We start from the raw sequence: 19,829 nt of genomic DNA, 5'->3' as shown, positions 1-19,829 counted from the left end.
GGAATGAGGTCTACCTACCTACCGACCGTAGTCGTAAACTTTTCTTGCCACTTTGTGTCTGTGCATTAAAGTAAAAGTACATACATACAAATATACAATCAACAAATGTTGCAGAAAGAGACGGAAACTTTATTTTAACCTAACGAAATTGCTGACCAGGCAAAAAAATGCCGAGTTCAGTCTTTAACTATAGGTACATACACATACATATATAAATTCCCTTTCCCATTTCTCTTATTTTGTTTAATATGCGGCAACATTGAAAACTTTGTTTTTGTATGCTACGCCTGAAAAAGTTTTCCATTCCCCGAAAAAATATATATGTAAGTGTATACAAAATATAATGGAAAACATAGGAAAAAGTTGTAATTGTTGTTGAGGTAAGAAAGAATTTATTATTTGGTTTATTTATAGACAAAAAATGCCCTTCAGGGGCATATCAACAGCAACACCAAAAAAATATATCAAGAAAATTAAACGGAAATGTTTTTGTTTTTTGCAGCGATAAAAAAAATATTGTCTTGGTACGATTGTTAGAATATTGTTGGCTAGATGAAGTAGTTGTTAGTTTTGTGTCTGAAAGTCTAAGAAATTTTCATTTGTCGGGTAGAGATTTATGTATGACCGCAGGGCAACAATTAATTGCATTAATAAAGATGCTTAAAACATATTTTCTTCATTTAAATTGCAATTTCAACCTTTATGTTAAATAAATATATAAATTGTTGGTATACAAATATATATGCAAGTGCATATGTGTGTTTATATATATATATTCAATTCGTTCATTATCGCAAGTGGCAGACCACAACACTTCAATTTGAAGTGTATGGCGGATATTCCGGTCAATATTCATATTCCCCCACCCTTTTCCTATCTACATCGATATCCATATCAGACACTTTTTGCACCGCTCATGATGATGATGATTCCGATGGCGGGATATCCGTCCAGTCATTGGCATTTTTATGTTAATTAAATTAACCAATAAGAGCTCGTTGGATATGATAAACATGCAGATATAAATTTAATAGGTGTACTCCTCTATGTGTATATGATATCATCAATTAAGTAGGTTGCCGATCTAATTGGTAAACCTAAACCAAGGGCCGTGTACCTAAGGAAATAAAGTATCAATTTAAGTTTGCCGTTTTGTTGGTCTTGATTTTGGTAACTGAAACCCAAAATCACGTATCGATATCGAGCATCTGAAGGGCATGCTCTGCAAATACTTGCACATTAATACACATAAGGAAGTTGTCTTCATGGGACGTCACCTGGCAACCGCGTGCCACTAATGAGACTTCAAAGTAAAAGTAGGCAAAGAGGCTTTGCGTTTGTTTTTGTTTCTGGTTTGGTTTGATTTTCATCTTCATCTGTCAAAAGGGAGGAGGATGATGGTGATGGAATATGTACATGTGTGGGAGTAAACAGATATGCTTTTGGGTGATTAAATGAGGCGTAAAAATCGGTTAAACACTTATACATATGTACATAGATACATACTTATTTGTAGAAGAGAGAAAACGTTATGGTTTTTTAAAGCCTACTTTTAGGATTTTGAAGGATTTCAACTTGTGTTTAAAGAATGACGTTCAACACATGAAATGGACGCAACAATATGACCGAAAGCCCATAGCCCATGAATATGTTTCCATTTGGGGAAATGAAATGCATTTATTTATTTTAATTCCGCCACAACACTTCCGTTGTGCAATCAATGCAGAGGCAGATGCACAGTCTCTGCGTGTTGGCCATAATCATGTGTACATATGTATGCATACACACATACATATAGATGTGTATGTCCTTTTGCGTTTCCTGGTCCAGCCAAGTGCAAGGCAATCGGTGATCACTTTTGCGCACACAAAGGCACAAAAACAATAAATGCAAATGACAATGATGACGACGACGACGATGATGATGATGGCAATGAAGATGATGATGGGGCCAGGACAATGCCTTTGTTGATGATGACTATGCTGACCAGACATTGTCGCGCCCACCCAGACAGCCATTATTGCTCATGAGGACTGACCGTCCCATGCTCTGCAGACATGAAATGCATTAAAAATTCACAATTTGCAGATTATTTTTAACGATTTTAAATACACATCACAGCAAAAGGCTGAAAAGTCCCCTTCCAGCTTTTAGCCTGTGGGCTGAACTGGGCTCAGTCACACACCGAAATGGATCACAAATATGGCTTTGGTTATGGCCATGGTTTGGTTGACCACCACCAACATCATCACAACGGAAGCACCAGCCAAGCGGAAGTTCAATTGCGCTCATGTTAAACCAGAGCAGTAGCAAAGGACCCAGCACGTTCTATAGATTGAATGGTGAAGGGAACAATATCTGAAATTAAATACCAACTATACAGGTCGTTTGATCGCACTGGGGCAATATAGTTATCAATGGTTTTCAAAGTCAAATCCGTCTTCTATAGTATGGTCCACGAAAGTTTGCTAATTCTCCATCATTGTTGATTTGGAAAATGATGTCTTCTCACTTATTTTTCGACTGGTAGGTAACTAGTTGAAATGTTCCGGGCTAATCGTTCGCTCAAATCCCTTAATACAAATCCTCTAAATTGGCTCAAGCGGAAACAAAGTTCGCGTTTATTTTCTTTTGTTTCGACGCAACAAAGAATTTTCCAAGTGGTGGAAAAGCTGATTACCCCAAAAAACTTTTATTTGTAATTGTTGTTATAGTTGCTGGTTGTCGTTGTTTCTGTTGCTGTTGATGCTGTTGCTGCTATTGCTGTTGTGGTTTGTTATTACACGCTGCACTTTAATTACACACTTGTGGTCATTTAAAATTATTTGAACTGAACTTGCAGCTGCCAAAAGACTCACGAAGCCTCTCTACCATACCCCACCCCTCTAGCCCATCCAATTCCTTCTCAGTGTGGCAATATACGCTGGTTTTTCCTTGCTGCTCATCCCCATTGGCAATTTGTTGGCTGCTTTTGTTTTGCTTATCTGCAAAAAAAGGGTGAAAGAGAGAGAGAGAGAGAAAGAGAGAGGGGAAAAGAAAAATGGATAAAGAAGAAATGAAAATGAAAATGGCAAAGTTAACACTTGTTAAACTTTCAACGAGGTCGTTGTTATTCTTGTTTTTGTTGTTTTACAAAATTTGTAAATTATACAAGAAGATGCAACATCAGACCAACAAAGTTGCCAAAGTGCCCAAGCGAATAATTAGCCAAATAACCATGGGGCATAAGTTCAAGTGCAACAAAGTTGGCCAAGAAACAGAAACTGCAACGGCAACGGCAAAAAAGAAAGCAACAAACTTGCTTATTCTGAATGATAGTCGTCTGTCGTTAGCTTGAGAAGAAATGAAACCAAATGGAAACTAGTTCACAATGTTGTATGTAATAGGAGTAGCAAATCTGGTCTTCTCAACATGATGCTAAGCTTACGAAACATGTTGCCAACACGCACAAACAACAACACACACACTGACACATTGACAGCAATTGCAAAGGCGCTTGGCATGCATGGCATGTTGGTAGAAAAGGAGATAGGAGACAGAGCAGAAGACAGTCAAAGACTTCCCAAACCTATAAATTGTTGATGGTTATTCTTGGAGCTTTAGGTGGGCGCCAGGTTGGATCGCTGCAAATGGCAAGGGGGAATATTTCTTGCATTTAACACTCACTTGAGCGTTGGCGTTGATGTTGCCGACTTCGCCGACTCGAGTTGAAGTCAAAGTCGTTTTGTGCTGCCGTTGACAAATGTTTTAGCCGCATGCTCGACGTCCGCCTTAACTAAACACAGTTAAAAGTGTTGGCCGGAGCAGGCTTTATGACTTGGGCAGCTCTATAACTATCTGGTTACCACCAACTATCTACCTCAATCTATCTCACTACCTGCCTGCCTGACTACCAACCACCTACCTACCTCATTGTGTCGCTTAATCAATGCAAAATCCATTGCAAATTCACAACAAATTGTTCAACAATTTTCCCATTTTTTTCGTATTGTATTCCTTTTGCAGTTGGGGTGCATTTGTTGATTTGTTCATTTGGTAATCCTTTAATTAATTATCAAGATAAAATTTGACTAACTAAAAGTACACAGCTTCATTATATTTGCCATTTTAGAATTCGGTCGACTCTTTTAAAGGGTATCCAGGATTCGTTACATTAAGTGTTAACTACTCCTTTGTGGCTAATGTGATTTATTATGTAGTTCTATTGAATGGGGCTTCTCCTCCGGGGCATATCCAATGAATTGTCTATGGTTATGGGTTTGCCAGATTATAAAAATTGCAGTTAGATCGTTGATTAACCAATGAATGGGTGGAAAATGATGAACTATAAACGAGTCTTGTCAAAACAAATAGTCACAAAGATAGGAAATAGTGGTATCCTTTCGTCAGACACACACATTGGCACACCGCTAAACAGACACACTTACTATAGATATTCAATCTTTGTGGTTACCCTCAAATAGAAACCACAAAATGAAAACTCATTCAATTTCGCACTTTCGCCATCAAATTGAAAGCTTTTCGGCTTCCAGTCTAACCGCATTTCCACACAGCTGTTGTCGCTGTCGACTTGGCCCTGAGGTACCGAGATAGCGTCACAAGGCGCTACGTGGGAAATAGCCGAAAAACGCGACTGTCAAATTAAATTAATAAACACAACAATTGGCAGGATAAGGGAAAGAAGGTACAGAGTCTGGCCAACTGTCCACTCACACACCAACACCCACACACAGACACACACAGGCGGTGGACGGCAATTGTAAATGAAATTTTTATCAAATTGAGTTTTTGGCCAAAAGCAAGAGCGCAACGGCATTGCGGCAAGGACTCAACTTTTGCCTTGCTCTGGGCCATTAAGGGAAATGGAGCAAGAAGTGGTAAATGGGAGTCTCGCGGGGTGCCTCTATGGCATTTTGTATTAATTACAACGTAGCCCTTGGCTGTCCAAAAGTTGCAACAAAAACAACCAACCAAAAATATGAAAATTATTCCGACATAATTGATTTCATTTTTATTTTCCAACGAAAGTGAGGAATGTATTTTTGACCAAGATATTCAGAGAATGCAAGAGTTGAGGGGTAAAGAAAAGGGCTTTATCGCTTTACCGATTGCATTAAAGTGCAAATAAATTGATTTAATTATTGCCTGGGTAGAAAAAAAGTAAGCGAAGAAGATCGCTCACAGAAACTTTCAGTGAAAATTTCATTTTTAATTTACTCAGATGCGCGCAACAAACAAAAAAGGAATACATCAAAAGACAATTGTTAAAACTTAATCGAGACAATGTGAGACGAATCTCAAATGTCCTTTCCTTTGCAGGATAAGGAAGAGAGAGATGGGTCATCTAGTTTAATTGGCGTCCTGGCGAAGCCAAGGATCATCTGCTGTTTCTGTCCTTGTCAGGGTGATTCCTTGTATTAGACCTGAAACGTTATATCCTTTCGACTGCTAGATCGATGATGTTCACTCATAAATATAAGATACCCTTACTTCATATAGAGTATGGTGCCAAATGGCTATTGGATTTTTTTTTTTTTTTTCCTTGTGCCATTCAGTGCTATCATTTTGTCCTGCGGCAGTGCGTCTGGTTGGTTATTCCTTTTTGCATATTCACAGATTGAGTTACGCTCGTTTGTGTTTTGCGTCCTTGCGTTGTCGTCAGCCATCAGTCGCGAATTTGTCTGGTCCGGCGCAGCGATCTGTCGTTGGTTATCATCCTTTTTTCCTCACCCAATGGAAGTCCTTTTCCTCATATGAACGTTATTGTTGCCTCACTTGGGACTGGTTGCAGTTGCAAATGGGATTGGAGTTGGAGTTGGTGTTGGTGTTGGCGTTGACGTTTGGTTTGGTTATTGAAAAATCGGATGTTGCGTATTTTTTAATTATGAACGAAGTGACTGGCCTGAGAGGACACCGAATACTGAATACTGGCAACTGGATTTCCGTCTGGCATATTAAGTGCCATTTTGGGCTTATTTTTAATTAAACGTCTCTGAAGTCTAGGGAAAATACCTCACTGCTTTATCAACAGAATTTAAATCTTTTCAAACTTATGCAAAGATAATCCTTTTTGTTTTTGTGAGTCTCACACATGGTAGACTGTGTAGAAAAGGGAATGCCGTTTTGAACAAATAAACTTTAAAATGTAGAAATAAATGCTAGACTTTGCTATCCTTGTTTGGCCAGACGCTTGAATGGGTTTCCATTTCTGTTTTGCCTTTTTTAACCTTCTCTCTTCCTTTCTTGCCCTTCCATAACAAGGACCAATGGCAAGGACAAGCTGCTGCTGCAGTGGCAAACTCGAAATTTTAATGATATAGAATATATATTTTTATATATAAATATATGTAGATACACAGATATATATACATATATGCAAGCACAATGCAGTCGGCATTAAGTGGAAAAGGATGCGCCAAAGGATATGTATATGTATGTATGTATGTGAGCTGTGCATGCGTAGATTTTATGTATTTGGCTCACGATTTAAGCCCCAAACGTCGTCTACAACGAAAGACATTCGTTGCGGCGTAAAATTCTACAATGAACCCCATGCCATGCCAGGCCAAGCCAAGCCTGTGAATTATGTTGCCCACAGGATATGCGCCAAAAGATACAAAAATCAGAAAGAGAGAGGCAGAGAGATAGAGAGAGTGAGAGGGGGACAGGAAGAGAATGAACAACTAACAATCAAGAGGCGTCTCTCCCTATTCATCTTACTCTAAACTAAAAATGATGTACTTAATTTTGGGTAGTTTTTCCTATTTAATAAACTACTCCAAAACTCGCAAACCCCCAAAAATGCAAATGAAAATGCATTCAAAAATTGAGTGAGAAAAAGAGATGGTTTTGAGAGCGAGAGAGAGGCATGTCCTTGCACCGCAGGACGTCTAGACTCTAGACGACGGCAGCGTTGACGTCGTTGGCGTTGTCGGTGTCGGCACCGATAAGCATACGCCGCACGGTCGCGGCAAATATTATAATACGTGGCCATTATCCTGGGCTATGCAATGCTCGGGTGATAAATCACACCAGGACATCTTTGTGTATGCCAGCGGCAGACAGTAGCCCAATCTAAAATCCCCACCACACACACACACACAAACACTCAGGCACATCTCTGCTCCTGGATTGTGCTTGGGGAAAACTGGAGCAATTGTCGTAGTTGTTGCAACCAAAAGGAGAATAGGAGCCCCTCCTTAAAAAAAAGAGTGTAGAAAATGCGGTATCAGACGTTTCTCGCTGGCTTCTCTTTGGTCATATCAGAGTCACTGCATCATGGGCACGCTCATAAAATGCTCCCTCTCGCTCTCCCTCACACACAGCTGCCCCTTGCCACTTTTTGCGCCTTTTCCTCATTCTATACGAACGACAAATTTGCTTAGAATTTGAAATGAAATGCATAGCAGACAATGGCAACAGACAGATAGACATACAGACGAAGAAACGTAGAGACGAGCGGACAGACAGTTGAACGGACATGGCATAGGAAATGAAAAAGAAGTAAAAGCTGTCCGTATTCATTCCAGAAAAAATAAAGAAGCAAAATGGGCGCAAGAGAAAAACTGAATGGAGGTTTGTTAGCTAGGATCTCGGCACTTCCGAAACGAACATTATTATTGTTATTATTATGGGTTGCAAGTTCAAGTTCATGGCTTTGCCTCCGTCTCCGTCGGAGTCTGGATTGGAACGTGCTAGTGTCAGTTCCAGATGAAATGGAAACCAAGAAGATAGTCCAAAAGCGGAAAGCTATGCAAATTGGTTGCATTTCTCTAGTTATGTAAGCCTAATGATCCAATTGCAACAGAAAAAAACTATCTTCTGAACGAACAACTTAGGGTAGAAATTCATCAGAAATATTTAATAACTTTTTTTGTAGGGAACTTTTCCGTTTTTATCTTTTGCCGTAAATACTGGAAATACTATTTAAAATTAATGATTTAAAGTCTTGGTAACAAGTTCTGCTATTTGTCTCTTGTTTGACAACAGAACAAACAGCCGAACTAACTGTTGGCAACTTTTGAATAATTCCACGACCTTTCATGGTTTTATTTATGCAGCATGCACCATTGGAGAAGGCCTGTTATGCAGCTGGGTCTGATCCCAGCCAGTCAGACCCCACCAGCCCTTCCGATTGGAGTTTTGGACTCATGTGCTGAAGCACTTTATGGCCATGTCCCTGAAAACTGTCTGCATTTGCTTGTCGTGGCCTTCAGACGCTCATAAACAAGCGACATACAAATCTGGACACACAGCAGGAGGATAAGAGTTGGGTAATGACAATGGAGCAAGGACATGGACCATAGGCAGGGATCGTTGGGGGAAATGGTGGGGGGTTGGTGACTAGAGAGGGGTCTAATGTGTTGGGCGTGTCTCTGCATTTATTCGTGTGTAAAATTTTAATTGAAATATACATGGATATACTGTATAGTGTATATATATTTAAACAGCGACGGCGACGAATGTCACTTGTATCTGAATCTGTATCTGATTCTGCTGCATCTAACAGATGCGTATAGAGCAACGGATGAGTGCCAGAGACAAGGGCAGACGGATAGCGAATGGCGGATGCGCGTGCTTCTCGCTAATGTTTTCATTTGCATGCGAAGGACATCAACCCGGAAGCGTGTTTATATGCAAATGCGTCCTGTGATTATCGAGGCTTGGTCCTCTCTACTTCTGTTCCGTCTGTCTTGTTGGTCTGTCTGGATCCGCCCCTCTGTCTGTTGGGGTGTTAACTAACGTTGTTTGTCTTTTGCCTTTTTTTCTCTCCCTTTGTATTTGCGTTATTCCGTTTTAGCCATTCTTGAGGCCAACACATACAGTTTTCGCTTTGAAATCCACGTTTATAAGGTCGACTACCAAATAATGGCTATATCTTGGTACTTCTTATTAATTTACAATTATACTAAAGACTCTTTCATTTAATATTTCCTTATTATTACACTAATTCTCGCCTAGAGCACATAGACTAGGATATATAGTATCCGTCGTCGAAAAGAGCTTACAGGCTTCTATAAATCAGCAACAATTCTGCAAATAATCACATGTGTACATATTACGATCCATCATAAGAAGACTGATAAGTTTAAAATTACTTTTAAACAAAAATTTTTCACTAAGAATGTTGTAAACAGTCTGGCTGAAATTTAAGAGGTATAGTATCCAATAATCTTCTTTGTGATTTCTGTGTTTATTTGGTTTTTTCAGAATGAAAGAGAAATCAATAAAACACTGTTTATATTATGGACTTTGAGTTCTCCTTTTTATAAAGTTTTAAAGCTTAGACATTTACTTTGAAAGTAATTTAAGACCATATGGCTGATGAGTTTAACCCATTTACCATTAAACCACATTAGTTTTTCCTCCCCCTTCTCTTCGACAGTTAAGTGAAAATTCAATTGGCGTCCTTTGTATGAAATATATTATACCTATACTTAGCATAACCAAGCCACTAGAAACCAGATCGATAATATCATTAAGGATGTGCTCATTAACGCGCACAGTTGGTGATATTTAAAAAATCCATTAGAATCGGCCCTCGCCGTATGTTTTTGCCACAACCGCAGGCCGTGGCGACCAACCAACCCTGAATATCTGAGGTCTGAAGCCTTAAGCGGGGTTCATACTTAACGCTTCGTGTACCACACAATTTCTATTCAACAAAATTTATTTTACGAATACAACAAAAAAAGAATTAATGAAGAGGTCTTCCGCGGTATCGGCGGGGGTGTGCCTTTAGCTGCTGGTGTTGAGGTGTTAAGCATTTAAAAAAAAAAACGAAAATAGAAGTAAAATAAAACGAAACGGAAAGGAGGATTGTTTAAAGAAGAGTGAGAGAGAGAGAGAGAGAAATGTTAATTCCAGGGTTGACCCAGGGCCGGCGGCAAAAGTTCACAATGAATGTCATTTGGATTTGCGTTTGGATAAGTTTTTAATTTATTGTGCGTAAAACAATATAGGTTATCTGGGAGTGCCCATCTATGTAGTCTGTATGTATGCCTCTAGCTGGTCAGCCACGTGCCGTCTCTCACGGTGTGTCTTAGCTGGTGGCCATGTCGCATCTTGAGCGCACTTAGTTCAGCTTGAATTGGCTGGAGGGCTGGGAGCCGGCATGGAGAACCAATAGCTCTGGTGTCATGGGGGCATTAAGCGTCACCCAGGACTTGGGTATGCCGGCATCATCGCGAGCCGATTGCAAAGCTTGCTGGAGGGCAAAGCCCACAGCTATGGATAAACAGATGGCGGGTTCCCCAGTAGCTAAAGGAATAATCACATTAATACGTTTCTCTTTTCATTGGCCTAGTTATTTCTTACCCTTTGACCTCATAAAGCCCGCCTTGTTGGGACTCTTGGGCAGAAGTTCAATACGCAGATCAACAGGGATATCCTTTGCACCAGGCGGCTTATACGTCCAGGTGCGATTTGTTAGGCACTCGCCTGTCTTCTTGTCGGCCACAACCTGTTCGGTTGTCCAGTAGCCTAAGCCCATTATGAAGGCCCCTTCAATCTGACCAATATCCACATTTGGATTCAAACTCTCTCCGGTGTCCTCAAGGATATCCACTCGATTAATCAAGTAGTTGCCAGTAAGAACGTCCAATTCTACTTCAGTCAGGCATAATCCACATACGGAATATGGTTCCATGTCGCCTTGTTTACACTGATCACTGGCAATCATATTAATCTTGCGATTATAGGCCTCATTAATCAGCTGTTGCCAATCGTTAGGTTTGATTTCTTCCTTGACGGGAGCGAGGCGGGCGTTGAGTGTTTCGCAGGCTTTGCGAACAGCAAAGCACAAAGATTCACTGCCCACAGCGCCACCTGTGACCATAGAATTGGCTCCATTGATGGTATCACTGGCCTCTATGCGGACCATTTGCATGGGAATGCCCAGGGTATGGGCCACCACCTGGGATATCTTGGTATTCATACCTAGGAAGATTGAAAGTGAGAAGAAAATTGGGCAATATTGTTATTGTGTAACTTACCCTGACCCATTTCTATGCCTCCATGACTGACCACCACTGTGCCATCAGCATGATATATGGCCACAGTGGCGGGATATTGACCAAAGAAGCCAATTTGATATTCCATGATACAAAGACCCAATCCGCGTTTGTGCCAGCGATTTCCCTTGTTGTGTTCAATAATTGCCGAACGACGCTCTTTATATTTGGTACTTTCCAAGAATCTGGGCATCATTTCACCCATTTTGTGGGCAGGCAACAAGTTAGCATATCGCACATCGGCCGGATCTTCACCTGTCTCAAAGGCAATGTGCTCAATGATATTCTCAATCATGGCAATACCTTCAACCGAGCCAGGAGCTCGACACGGTGTGTTGGATGGGGAGTCAGTCAGAACCAAGTACCCATCAAGTTTATAATTGTCACTGAATTCATAGCAATTCTTGGACAAAAGCACCGTATGTCCAATGGGTGATTCATTCGACAAATAACCAGCATCCTCATAAAAACGACTGCGTATGCCAACAATTTTGCCTGTTTTCTGGACATAGAAATCGTAATCGCAATGGAAAGCCCAACGCTTGCCTATGGTGGTCATAATTGATTCCAGAGATTGGACAAAACGTACAGGACGGTTAAGTTTAAAAGCAGCCACTGAAGCAGCTAAAGCTGCCAGATTGCAGCGAGTGGCCTTGCCACCGTAACCGCCGCCAATGCGGCGCGTCTTGACCTGCACTTCATTGGCTCTCAATTTAAGGACATTGGCAACAACATCCTGGGTCAAGTCCATCCATTGTGTGGCCGTGTAAACCTGTAGTCCGCCCTCGAATGGCACGGCAACAGTGGTCTGTGGCTCCATATAGAAATGATACTGCAGACCCATATCCAACTGGCCGGAGGCACTGATCTCATAGGGTTCTTCTAGTTCTAATTTCTCCAGCACTGACTTAACCTTCTGTTTAATGCGATCATTGGATTGGGCTCCATCCTTTTCCAAGACATCTTTCAGACTCGGCAAGATCTCATCGGCTCCTCCCTCATAGGTAATTTTAATCAGATCTACAGCACGGTTGGCCAAAGAGTTCGAGTCGGCAACAATTATGCCTATTGCCTGTCCATAATATTTAATGCTTCCGGTGGCAAAAAGTTCCTCTTCATCCGGGAAGAAGAAGTCATCCTTTGTCTTGGGTCCTAGGCTATTGGGTCCTGGTATATCCTTAGCATCCAGATAGGCCACCACTCCTGGCACAGCTAGTGCAGCTGATGTATCCACACTAACGACCTTGGCACCCACTCGCTTAGCTGGCACAAATGCCGCCCACACTTGATTGTGTTGTGTGGGCAAGTCGTTGGCATATGTCGCTTCACCCGAACACTGAATGTGACCCTCATGTTTCTCTGTCGGTTTATTGATTGGATAATTTCGCTCGAAAGTCTCAAAACTCTGCTTGCCACTTGATACAGGGCGTTTGAGTAGAGAGCCACCGGTGGCATATTGACTCGACACCTTTTGTTGTCTCGCATCGGCGGTTTTCAGAAGAAATTTGTAAAACAATCCGCAAGCTAATTTCCGACGGTAGGCTGGAGAGGCGTCCGGTAGAACCTCATCAGGTTCCAGCAATGTTGTCAGCTGGCCAAATGCCTTTTCCAGAAGTCCGCTCTCGTATAGATCGCGACCTTGAAGTAATTCTTCAATTGCAGTGGCATGAACAAACTTCGGATGAATTCCGCCAAAGCAAATGCGAGCATTCTTCACGGTATTCTTCGAATCCAAGTGGACAAGGAATGCAGCATTGACATAGGCATGGGCATTCTGAGCACGGGGCATAATCTAACGCAATTAAGCGATATATTATTAATTCGTCTTTGCAATCACTTTTGCTTTAGACTTACCTTATATGAGTCAAAGAGGTAAGTCTCTTTGGGATAATTTGCCAAAACAATTCCTCGTATAATTTTGCCCTTCATGGACAACTTTAAATAGTTTGACAGGTTAAGAGTTTGCTGTGTCTCGGGTCCATCCTGAACAATTATCTGGGCATCCAAAGCCTCCAAAACAATGAAAATGTCCGATGGAAACTCTGGGTGTGCATGTTTCATAGACAAATTGCCAGCCAAAGTGCCAGCCTAGGTTAAGGTAAAAAAATTTGTTAATATAAATAACTAAAAAAAAATAGATAAGTGAGTAAGTACTTGCCCTCTAGTGCGAAGACTTAGCGCTTATCAGGTAGATAACAAAATACTTGATTGCTGTCGTTTGTTTTGTTGTATACTTACATTGCGGACTGGCACATTAGCAATCCAATCAATATGTTGCCACACCTGAGCCAGATACTCAAAACCTGAAGTTTTCTCTAATGATCGACAAATGTCCATGGTTTCGGTAAGACTGAGATTAGCACCCAGTGTTAGGAAACCATTTTCCACTTTGTGGGCCTTCAGTTCGGGCAGTCCACCGATATCAATAAATGTCTTTATCTCCGTCTTACGTCGGTAGACACCGTGAGCGGTATTGCCAGCTACCAGCATGTAGGGCAGATTTTCCTTGATGGCTCCTTGCAGAGCCTCAAAAAGTTCTCCGAAGGTCTGGGGCCAATTCCAGCGATTGCCATCAAAGAAGATCTGACTACCCTTTGTTGGTTGCTGTTTCTTGCAGGTTCCACCGCAAAGTTCACCCGTCTTAGGGCACTTTTTGGAACTCAGATCTTCAATATCAACGCATTCAGCTGGAACTTCAATGTTACTGTCCACAGCAAACGACTTCAAGGCATCCAAAATTGGACGATAGCCGGTGCAACGGCAAATGTTTCCTCCGAATGAGTTCTCCACTTCTTCCATGGTCACACGACCGTTGTTGGCCTTTAGAAGTCCGTACATGTTCATGACAAAGCCAGGTGAACAATAGCCACACTGAGTGCCATTCATTTTGGCCAAACGATCCTGAATGGCATGATAGCCCACTCGCTTACTGCCCAGACCTTCTGAGGTGGTTACCTCAAGACCCAGACAGGAATTCAACAAGGTAAGACACGAATTGACAGACCAAGTTCGAACTTCTTTGGATGCCGGATGAATGCCGGTTAAAGTGCAAACACAAACTCCGCAACCGCCTTCTTGGCACATGAACTTGGTACCAGTAAGACCGGCATGTTCACGTATGAACGTATTTAGAGTTATATCTGCTGGCAAATTGGCCAGGTTGACTAGAAACAACAAAAAACAATATCACATATACATATGTAATTAAGGGCACGCAATCGAAACCAGTTTCCAAATAAATCTAATTAGCATTGATAGTTCCCTTCAAATGAAAATAAAGATGGGCCAAATTTACATAGTCTCTAATTCGAAAATGATTGCTAACATTAGAAATATGTTTCTACAGTTTTAGATAAAATCATTTTCCCTGACATTGTAGCAAGTCATGGCGATAAGAACAATCTTCAAGCACTGTTAGTATAAGTTGTACATTTTCATTTGTGTGTACACAGTTTAAAGATGATGATCTTTTATACCCATAGTACATACCGTCATGCCTGGTGCCGTTGATTGTTAGACTTGCAGCCATTTTAAATTGGTTATATAATAGTCCCGATCCGTTGATACACTCGAGTAGGCCCCGTTTCTTATTGTGAAATTAAGTGAATTCTCTGTATAAGTACACTAGCTCCTTGGCATGAGAACACTGGTTGCTTTATTTTTGTTTTTTACAGGTAGGTACTCTTCCGGAACCTACTATACGGTATTTCACAATATTAAGAAACTATTTTTGTCCATTAACTTTGTCGATTTTAACTCGACTGTGGCGCAGTTCGTTTTCTTCGTGTATTTATTCGATTCTCAAATGAGTAAATTTTAGCTTTAACATTCTCTCCCACTCTGTTAACTATAATTAATGTGTCTCTCGATTGTATATTGTGAATTTCTCCCTCTCTCTCGCTCTCTCTCTCTCTCTTTCTCTCGCTCTATCTAATAGTTACTCTCCATTGACGCCGTATTGCCGGCCGCTTCTTATCGCCATATGAGCTTTTTTCTACCCATTTTTGTTTTGATTTTGTTTCTACACAAACTTTTTCAATAACCTTGCAAGGGGTTGACTCTGCCGTGTGGAGAGTGTCGAAATGGTGAGAACTGGAAAGAGATTATTGAATTGACTGAAATGAGTACGACAGGCAATAAATAATTTAATAGACAATAGCTTACTTATATTGCTGGAATCGTTTATATCATTTAAAAATAATATGTTATTGTAGTCGTGAAATTGCATTTATTGTAGAGAAAATGTTTCCACCTGACTACCAGCATTCAGGACAATGGTTTCAGGCGTGGTTGGCGCACCCAAACGTACCCATTCTCTGGGTAGATTCTGATCCTGTCTAGCCGATTGTATGGCATGTTGGATGGCGAAGAGAACACCCACTGCCAAACATAATGCTGGCTCTCCCGTTGCCTTAGATCTCATGAAACCCACAGGGTTTGGACTTTTCTGCAAAAGCTCAATGCGAAAATCAATGGGAATGTCTTTAGCTCCTGGTGGATGATAGTTCCAGGTACGATTTGTTAGAATGCGACCCGTCTGACGATCATAGACTAAGAGTTCCGTTAGATAATAACCCAAGCCCATGACAAAGGCTCCTTCCACCTGACCCACATCAATATTTGGACTCAAACTCTCGCCAGCGTCTTCGAGAATATCAACGCGACGTATTAAATGGTTGCCAGTGAGTATATCCACTTCTACTTCGGTCAGGCTTAGACCATAAATGTTGTAGTTAGGTATTTCGCCTAGGGCGTAAGAATCGGATGCGATGAGACTAATCGACTGAGTCCATGCGTTAGCTACCACTTGCTCCCATGAAGCCCGAGGCCCCAGTTGGCTCTTAACTGGTGCAAGACGTTTGTTCAATGTTTCGCAGGCTTTTCGTACAGCTAATCCAATCATTTCACTAGACATGGAGTTGGCTGTCACCATGGCATTTGCTCCCACAACTGTATTGCTGCTCTCAATGCGCACACGTTCCAGGGGGAATTCCTAATACAAAAGCAGCTACTTGAGCAGCCTTCGTATTAATTCCCTGTCCGATTTCAATACCGCCATGCGAAATCACCACTGACCCATCGTTGTGGTATATAGCCACTGTAGTTGGGTAGGAATAGGCAATTTGAGTGTTTAGAGGGAAATCCATTAAGGCCAAGCCTATTCCACGTTTGCGCCAACGGTTTTGGGCATTAAAAAGATTAATCTCTGTGCGGCGTTTTCTATACTCTGTGGTGGCTATGAATCTGGGCAATAGTTGAACCATTTTGGTGCCAGGTCGTAGGTTTACTAGACGAACATCAGCTGGATCCAATTTACAGGCAAAAGCGATGTGTTCCAAGGCAGTTTCTGTCATTGCAATGGCTAGAAGAACAGCAGAGAAAGTAAATCAGAAGGGTATAGGGAAGAATATCTGTCGCTTGTCGCTCACCTTCTGCTGTTCCAGGAGCTCGGCAGAATGTCGAACTAGCTGCATCAGTTACAATCGCACTTCCTTTCGGCTTGAAATTTGAATCAGTCAAATTGTACACATTCTTTAGAGCGGGCAGAGTCAAAAAGTCCACCACATTCTCGTTGAGAGTGCATCCCGCATCCTCGTAGTAATTGTTGGTCAAAAGAGCGATCGAACCACTTGCGCGAACTCTAAATTCATAGTCCGATCGGCAGGCAAATCGTTTACCATTGCACTCCATCATCGATTCAATAGTTTGCACAAATCTAGCTGGACGATTCAATTTAAAGGCCACCAAAGCGGCGGCACAGGCTACTTGATTGCATCGACTAACCTTGGCTCCATATCCACCTCCTACACGACGTACTTGCAGCTGGACTGCATTTCCATCCCAGCTTAACATTCTGGCAATATTATCTTGCGTCACATCCATCCATTGTGTGGAACACCAAACATCCAGACCTTGATCACCCGGAACAACTATAGTCGTCTGAGGCTCCATCGTGAAGTGATACTGTGAGCCCAATTCAAGTACTCCCTGACCCATGACATCGCCAGGCAGTAAAGGTTGGCAAGAGCTCAGAGTTGGTTCTTTTCTCTGGGAGCTGACAATGCGTTCTTTCACTTTGGCAGCCAGCACTTCATTCATGCTGGTATAGATCTTAACCTGATCATTAGTGTAGATAATTTGCACTAGAGTTGCCGCATAAACGGCCACATCGTGAGTCACGGCTGCTATCACACCCAAGGGCTGATCGTAGTACTTTACACGGCCAGAACAGAAAATTTCTTCGATTTCGGAAGCCAGCAGACTAGCTCTGTAGAAATTATTCGCTCCTGGGATATCCTTAGCAGCCAAAAAGGCTACGACACCTTTGCATTGTAAGGCAGCAGATGGGTCAATTTGCTCAATGGTTGATCCCACTCGTTTTGCAGTTACATAGGCACAATAAACCGCATTCGATGTGGTTAATAGATCATTCATGTAATTCGCTTCGCCCGAGCATTGAATCAGACCTTCCAACTTTGTCACTGGTTCCGTAACAGGATAGTTCTTTTTTATGGTCTCGAATTGCTGACTACCAGAGGAGATCGGTCGCTGCAACAGTTGACCTCCACTCCGATATTGATCTCGTACTAGATTATTTGGAGCCGATCCCAAAAGAAATTTATAGAGTAGAGAACAAGCCAATGTCTTACGATATTCTGGAGATGCTTCTGGTGGCATTTCCTCCGGTTGAAGGTCTGCTAGTAGTTGCTGAAAAATTTGACTGATTGTTGCTGGATCATAAAGATCTCTGCCAATTAGAAGCTGCTCCACAGGATCAGCGTGAACATATTTCGTGCGAATGTTGCCAAAACAAATGCGAGCCGAACGAACTGAGTGTCGTTGGATATTCTGCCATTCGATGAGGAATCCAGCATTCACATAGGCATGAACATTCTGTGCACGCGGTAATATCTAAACAAACAGTGAGAAATTAAAAATAATCAACCACGTGTACTCAACTCACCTTGTAGGAATTGAAAAGATATTTATCCTTGGGATAGGCCTTCAAGATAAAACCACCTATTACCAATTTTGGTGTGGTGTCAGTTAAGAAGTCTAATAGACTCATGACACGTTGATTGCTGGGGCTGTCATAGACCAGAACATTTGCATCTAAAGTCTCGAAAGTTATGAAAACATCAGATGGGAATTCCGGATGCTGCTTCTTTATGCTTATATTGCCAGCTAGAGTTCCATTCTGTTGAGAAAAAGTTTATAGAAATATATTTCAGTGTATCCTAAACATTAGCGTGATTAGTAGATTAACAACTATAATAAGGTGAAAGTCAAATTTTAAATCATACACTAACAACGCATAGAGTTAATTGGGTTCGTTGGCAAAAATTGAATTTAGCTAGAATTTTTCAATAGGATTCTAAATGGATTTAGGTTTATAGAAGAGAAGTCAAGAAACAACAACTTACTCAAGAATAATCTTTAGACTTATACACAAAAATTAATAAAAGTGCATTAGGAAAGCGACTAACTTGTTAATTCCCTCACAACACGGCTACTATCAGCACACAGCATTTTTGGTTTGATGCCTAAAACCAGTTTAAAGATTCAATTTATGGCCATCTTTACTCACATTTCGTACTGGTACATTCGCAATCAGGTTGAAATGCTGCCACAATTGCAAGCAGTATTCGAAGCCGGAACGCTGAGCGGCCAGCTGAAAGACTTGCATAGTCTCTGTGAGAGTTAGATTGCCACCGAGGAGAATGTGATCCGATTCGATGCTGTATTGCTTCAATTCGGGCACCATATTCACGTCGATATAATGTTGTATATTCCGTGATCTTCTGTAGACACCGTGAGCAGTATTGCCACCCACCAATATGAAAAGATCTGCACTACCCACCTGACTGAGGGCAGAAAAAAGCTGTGCCATTGTCTTGGGCCAATACCATTGAGTTCCTGTTGAATCTCTCAATGATGAACGTGAACAACTGCCACTGCAAGATTGTCCAGTACGCGGACACAGTAACTCGAAAGAATCCTCAATATCCACACATTCGGGGGGCACTTTAATTGTGCTGTCTACAGCAAATGATTTCATGGCATCCAAGATGGGACGATAGCCAGTGCATCGGCATATATTTCCGCCAAACGCATCCTCCACCTGTTCCATGCTCACCTGTCCCTCGTGTTGCTCCAACAGACCGTACATATTCATCACAAAACCAGGCGAACAGTATCCACACTGAGTGCCATTCATTTTGGCCAAACGCTTCTGTATCGGATGATAACCACTGCGTTGATTGCCTAAGCCCTCATCGGTGACTATGTCCACATCATCACAGGTATTCAGTAGGGTTAGGCACTGCAAATGGTTGGCATATATAATTACAAGTTGCAAGTATCCATGAACTGCATCATTTTGAGTTCATACCGAATTCGCTGCTCTTGTTTCAATCTTTCCTGTGGCTGGATTAGAACGTCGTATGACACACACACACGAACCGCATCCGCCCTCCAAACACATATACTTAGTGGCCGTCAGGTGCAAGTGCTCCCTAAGGAATGTGTTTAGTGTTATGTCCGGTGCATAGTCCGTGGCCTGCACTTCATAGGGAAAGCCATTCACATTGAACTTGATGCTCATCGTTGCAAAGTTGGCAGCCAAATGCCATGGTCTTGTGGCCAGGTCTTTCTATTTATTTCAAAACGTTGGCTAAAAAGCTGGAAACCTGATTACCAGTTAATTAGGCTAAACGGGTTCGGGTTTTAGATACAAGAAAAGAAACAAAAACGCTATTCAAGCAAAATAAACAAACACTGCAAAAATTTTTAAGCTAAATTGGAATTGGAAATTGA

General features: G+C 41.6%; 3 protein-coding genes across 3 annotated transcripts in view; 1 reads left to right on the top strand and 2 right to left on the bottom strand.

Moving 5' to 3' along the window:
- pxb overlaps positions 1–19,829 on the top strand; it is a 178,584-nt gene that overhangs the window by 28,981 nt on the left and 129,774 nt on the right. The window lies entirely within an intron of this gene.
- The window catches only part of LOC137583925 (uncharacterized), a 186,957-nt gene continuing 177,043 nt past the window's right edge, over positions 9,916–19,829 (bottom strand). The window contains exons 9-14 of the mRNA XM_068299119.1: positions 14,502–14,530; positions 13,251–14,176; positions 12,867–13,100; positions 10,995–12,804; positions 10,318–10,938; positions 9,916–10,260 (exon numbers count right to left, since the gene is read on the bottom strand). Of these exons, the coding sequence (XP_068155220.1) occupies positions 10,076–10,260; positions 10,318–10,938; positions 10,995–12,804; positions 12,867–13,100; positions 13,251–14,176; positions 14,502–14,530 (3,805 nt within the window). The 3' untranslated portion in view covers positions 9,916–10,075. The remainder of the gene's footprint in view (positions 10,261–10,317; positions 10,939–10,994; positions 12,805–12,866; positions 13,101–13,250; positions 14,177–14,501; positions 14,531–19,829) is intronic.
- AOX2 (Aldehyde oxidase 2) lies at positions 14,555–19,716 on the bottom strand. Its single transcript, XM_068300859.1, is given in 7 exon segments — positions 14,555–15,104; positions 15,177–15,999; positions 16,001–16,374; positions 16,442–17,924; positions 17,977–18,210; positions 18,601–19,335; positions 19,405–19,716. Coding segments are annotated over 6 exon segments (3,798 nt in total). The 5' UTR covers positions 19,618–19,716; the 3' UTR covers positions 14,555–15,104; positions 15,177–15,240.

Source organism: Drosophila tropicalis, unplaced genomic scaffold (assembly GCF_018151085.1).
Source record: "Drosophila tropicalis isolate 14030-0801.00 unplaced genomic scaffold, ASM1815108v1 contig_878, whole genome shotgun sequence".
Classification (NCBI taxonomy): domain Eukaryota; kingdom Metazoa; phylum Arthropoda; class Insecta; order Diptera; family Drosophilidae; genus Drosophila; species Drosophila tropicalis.
This window is presented reverse-complemented; position numbering and strand designations above follow the sequence as displayed.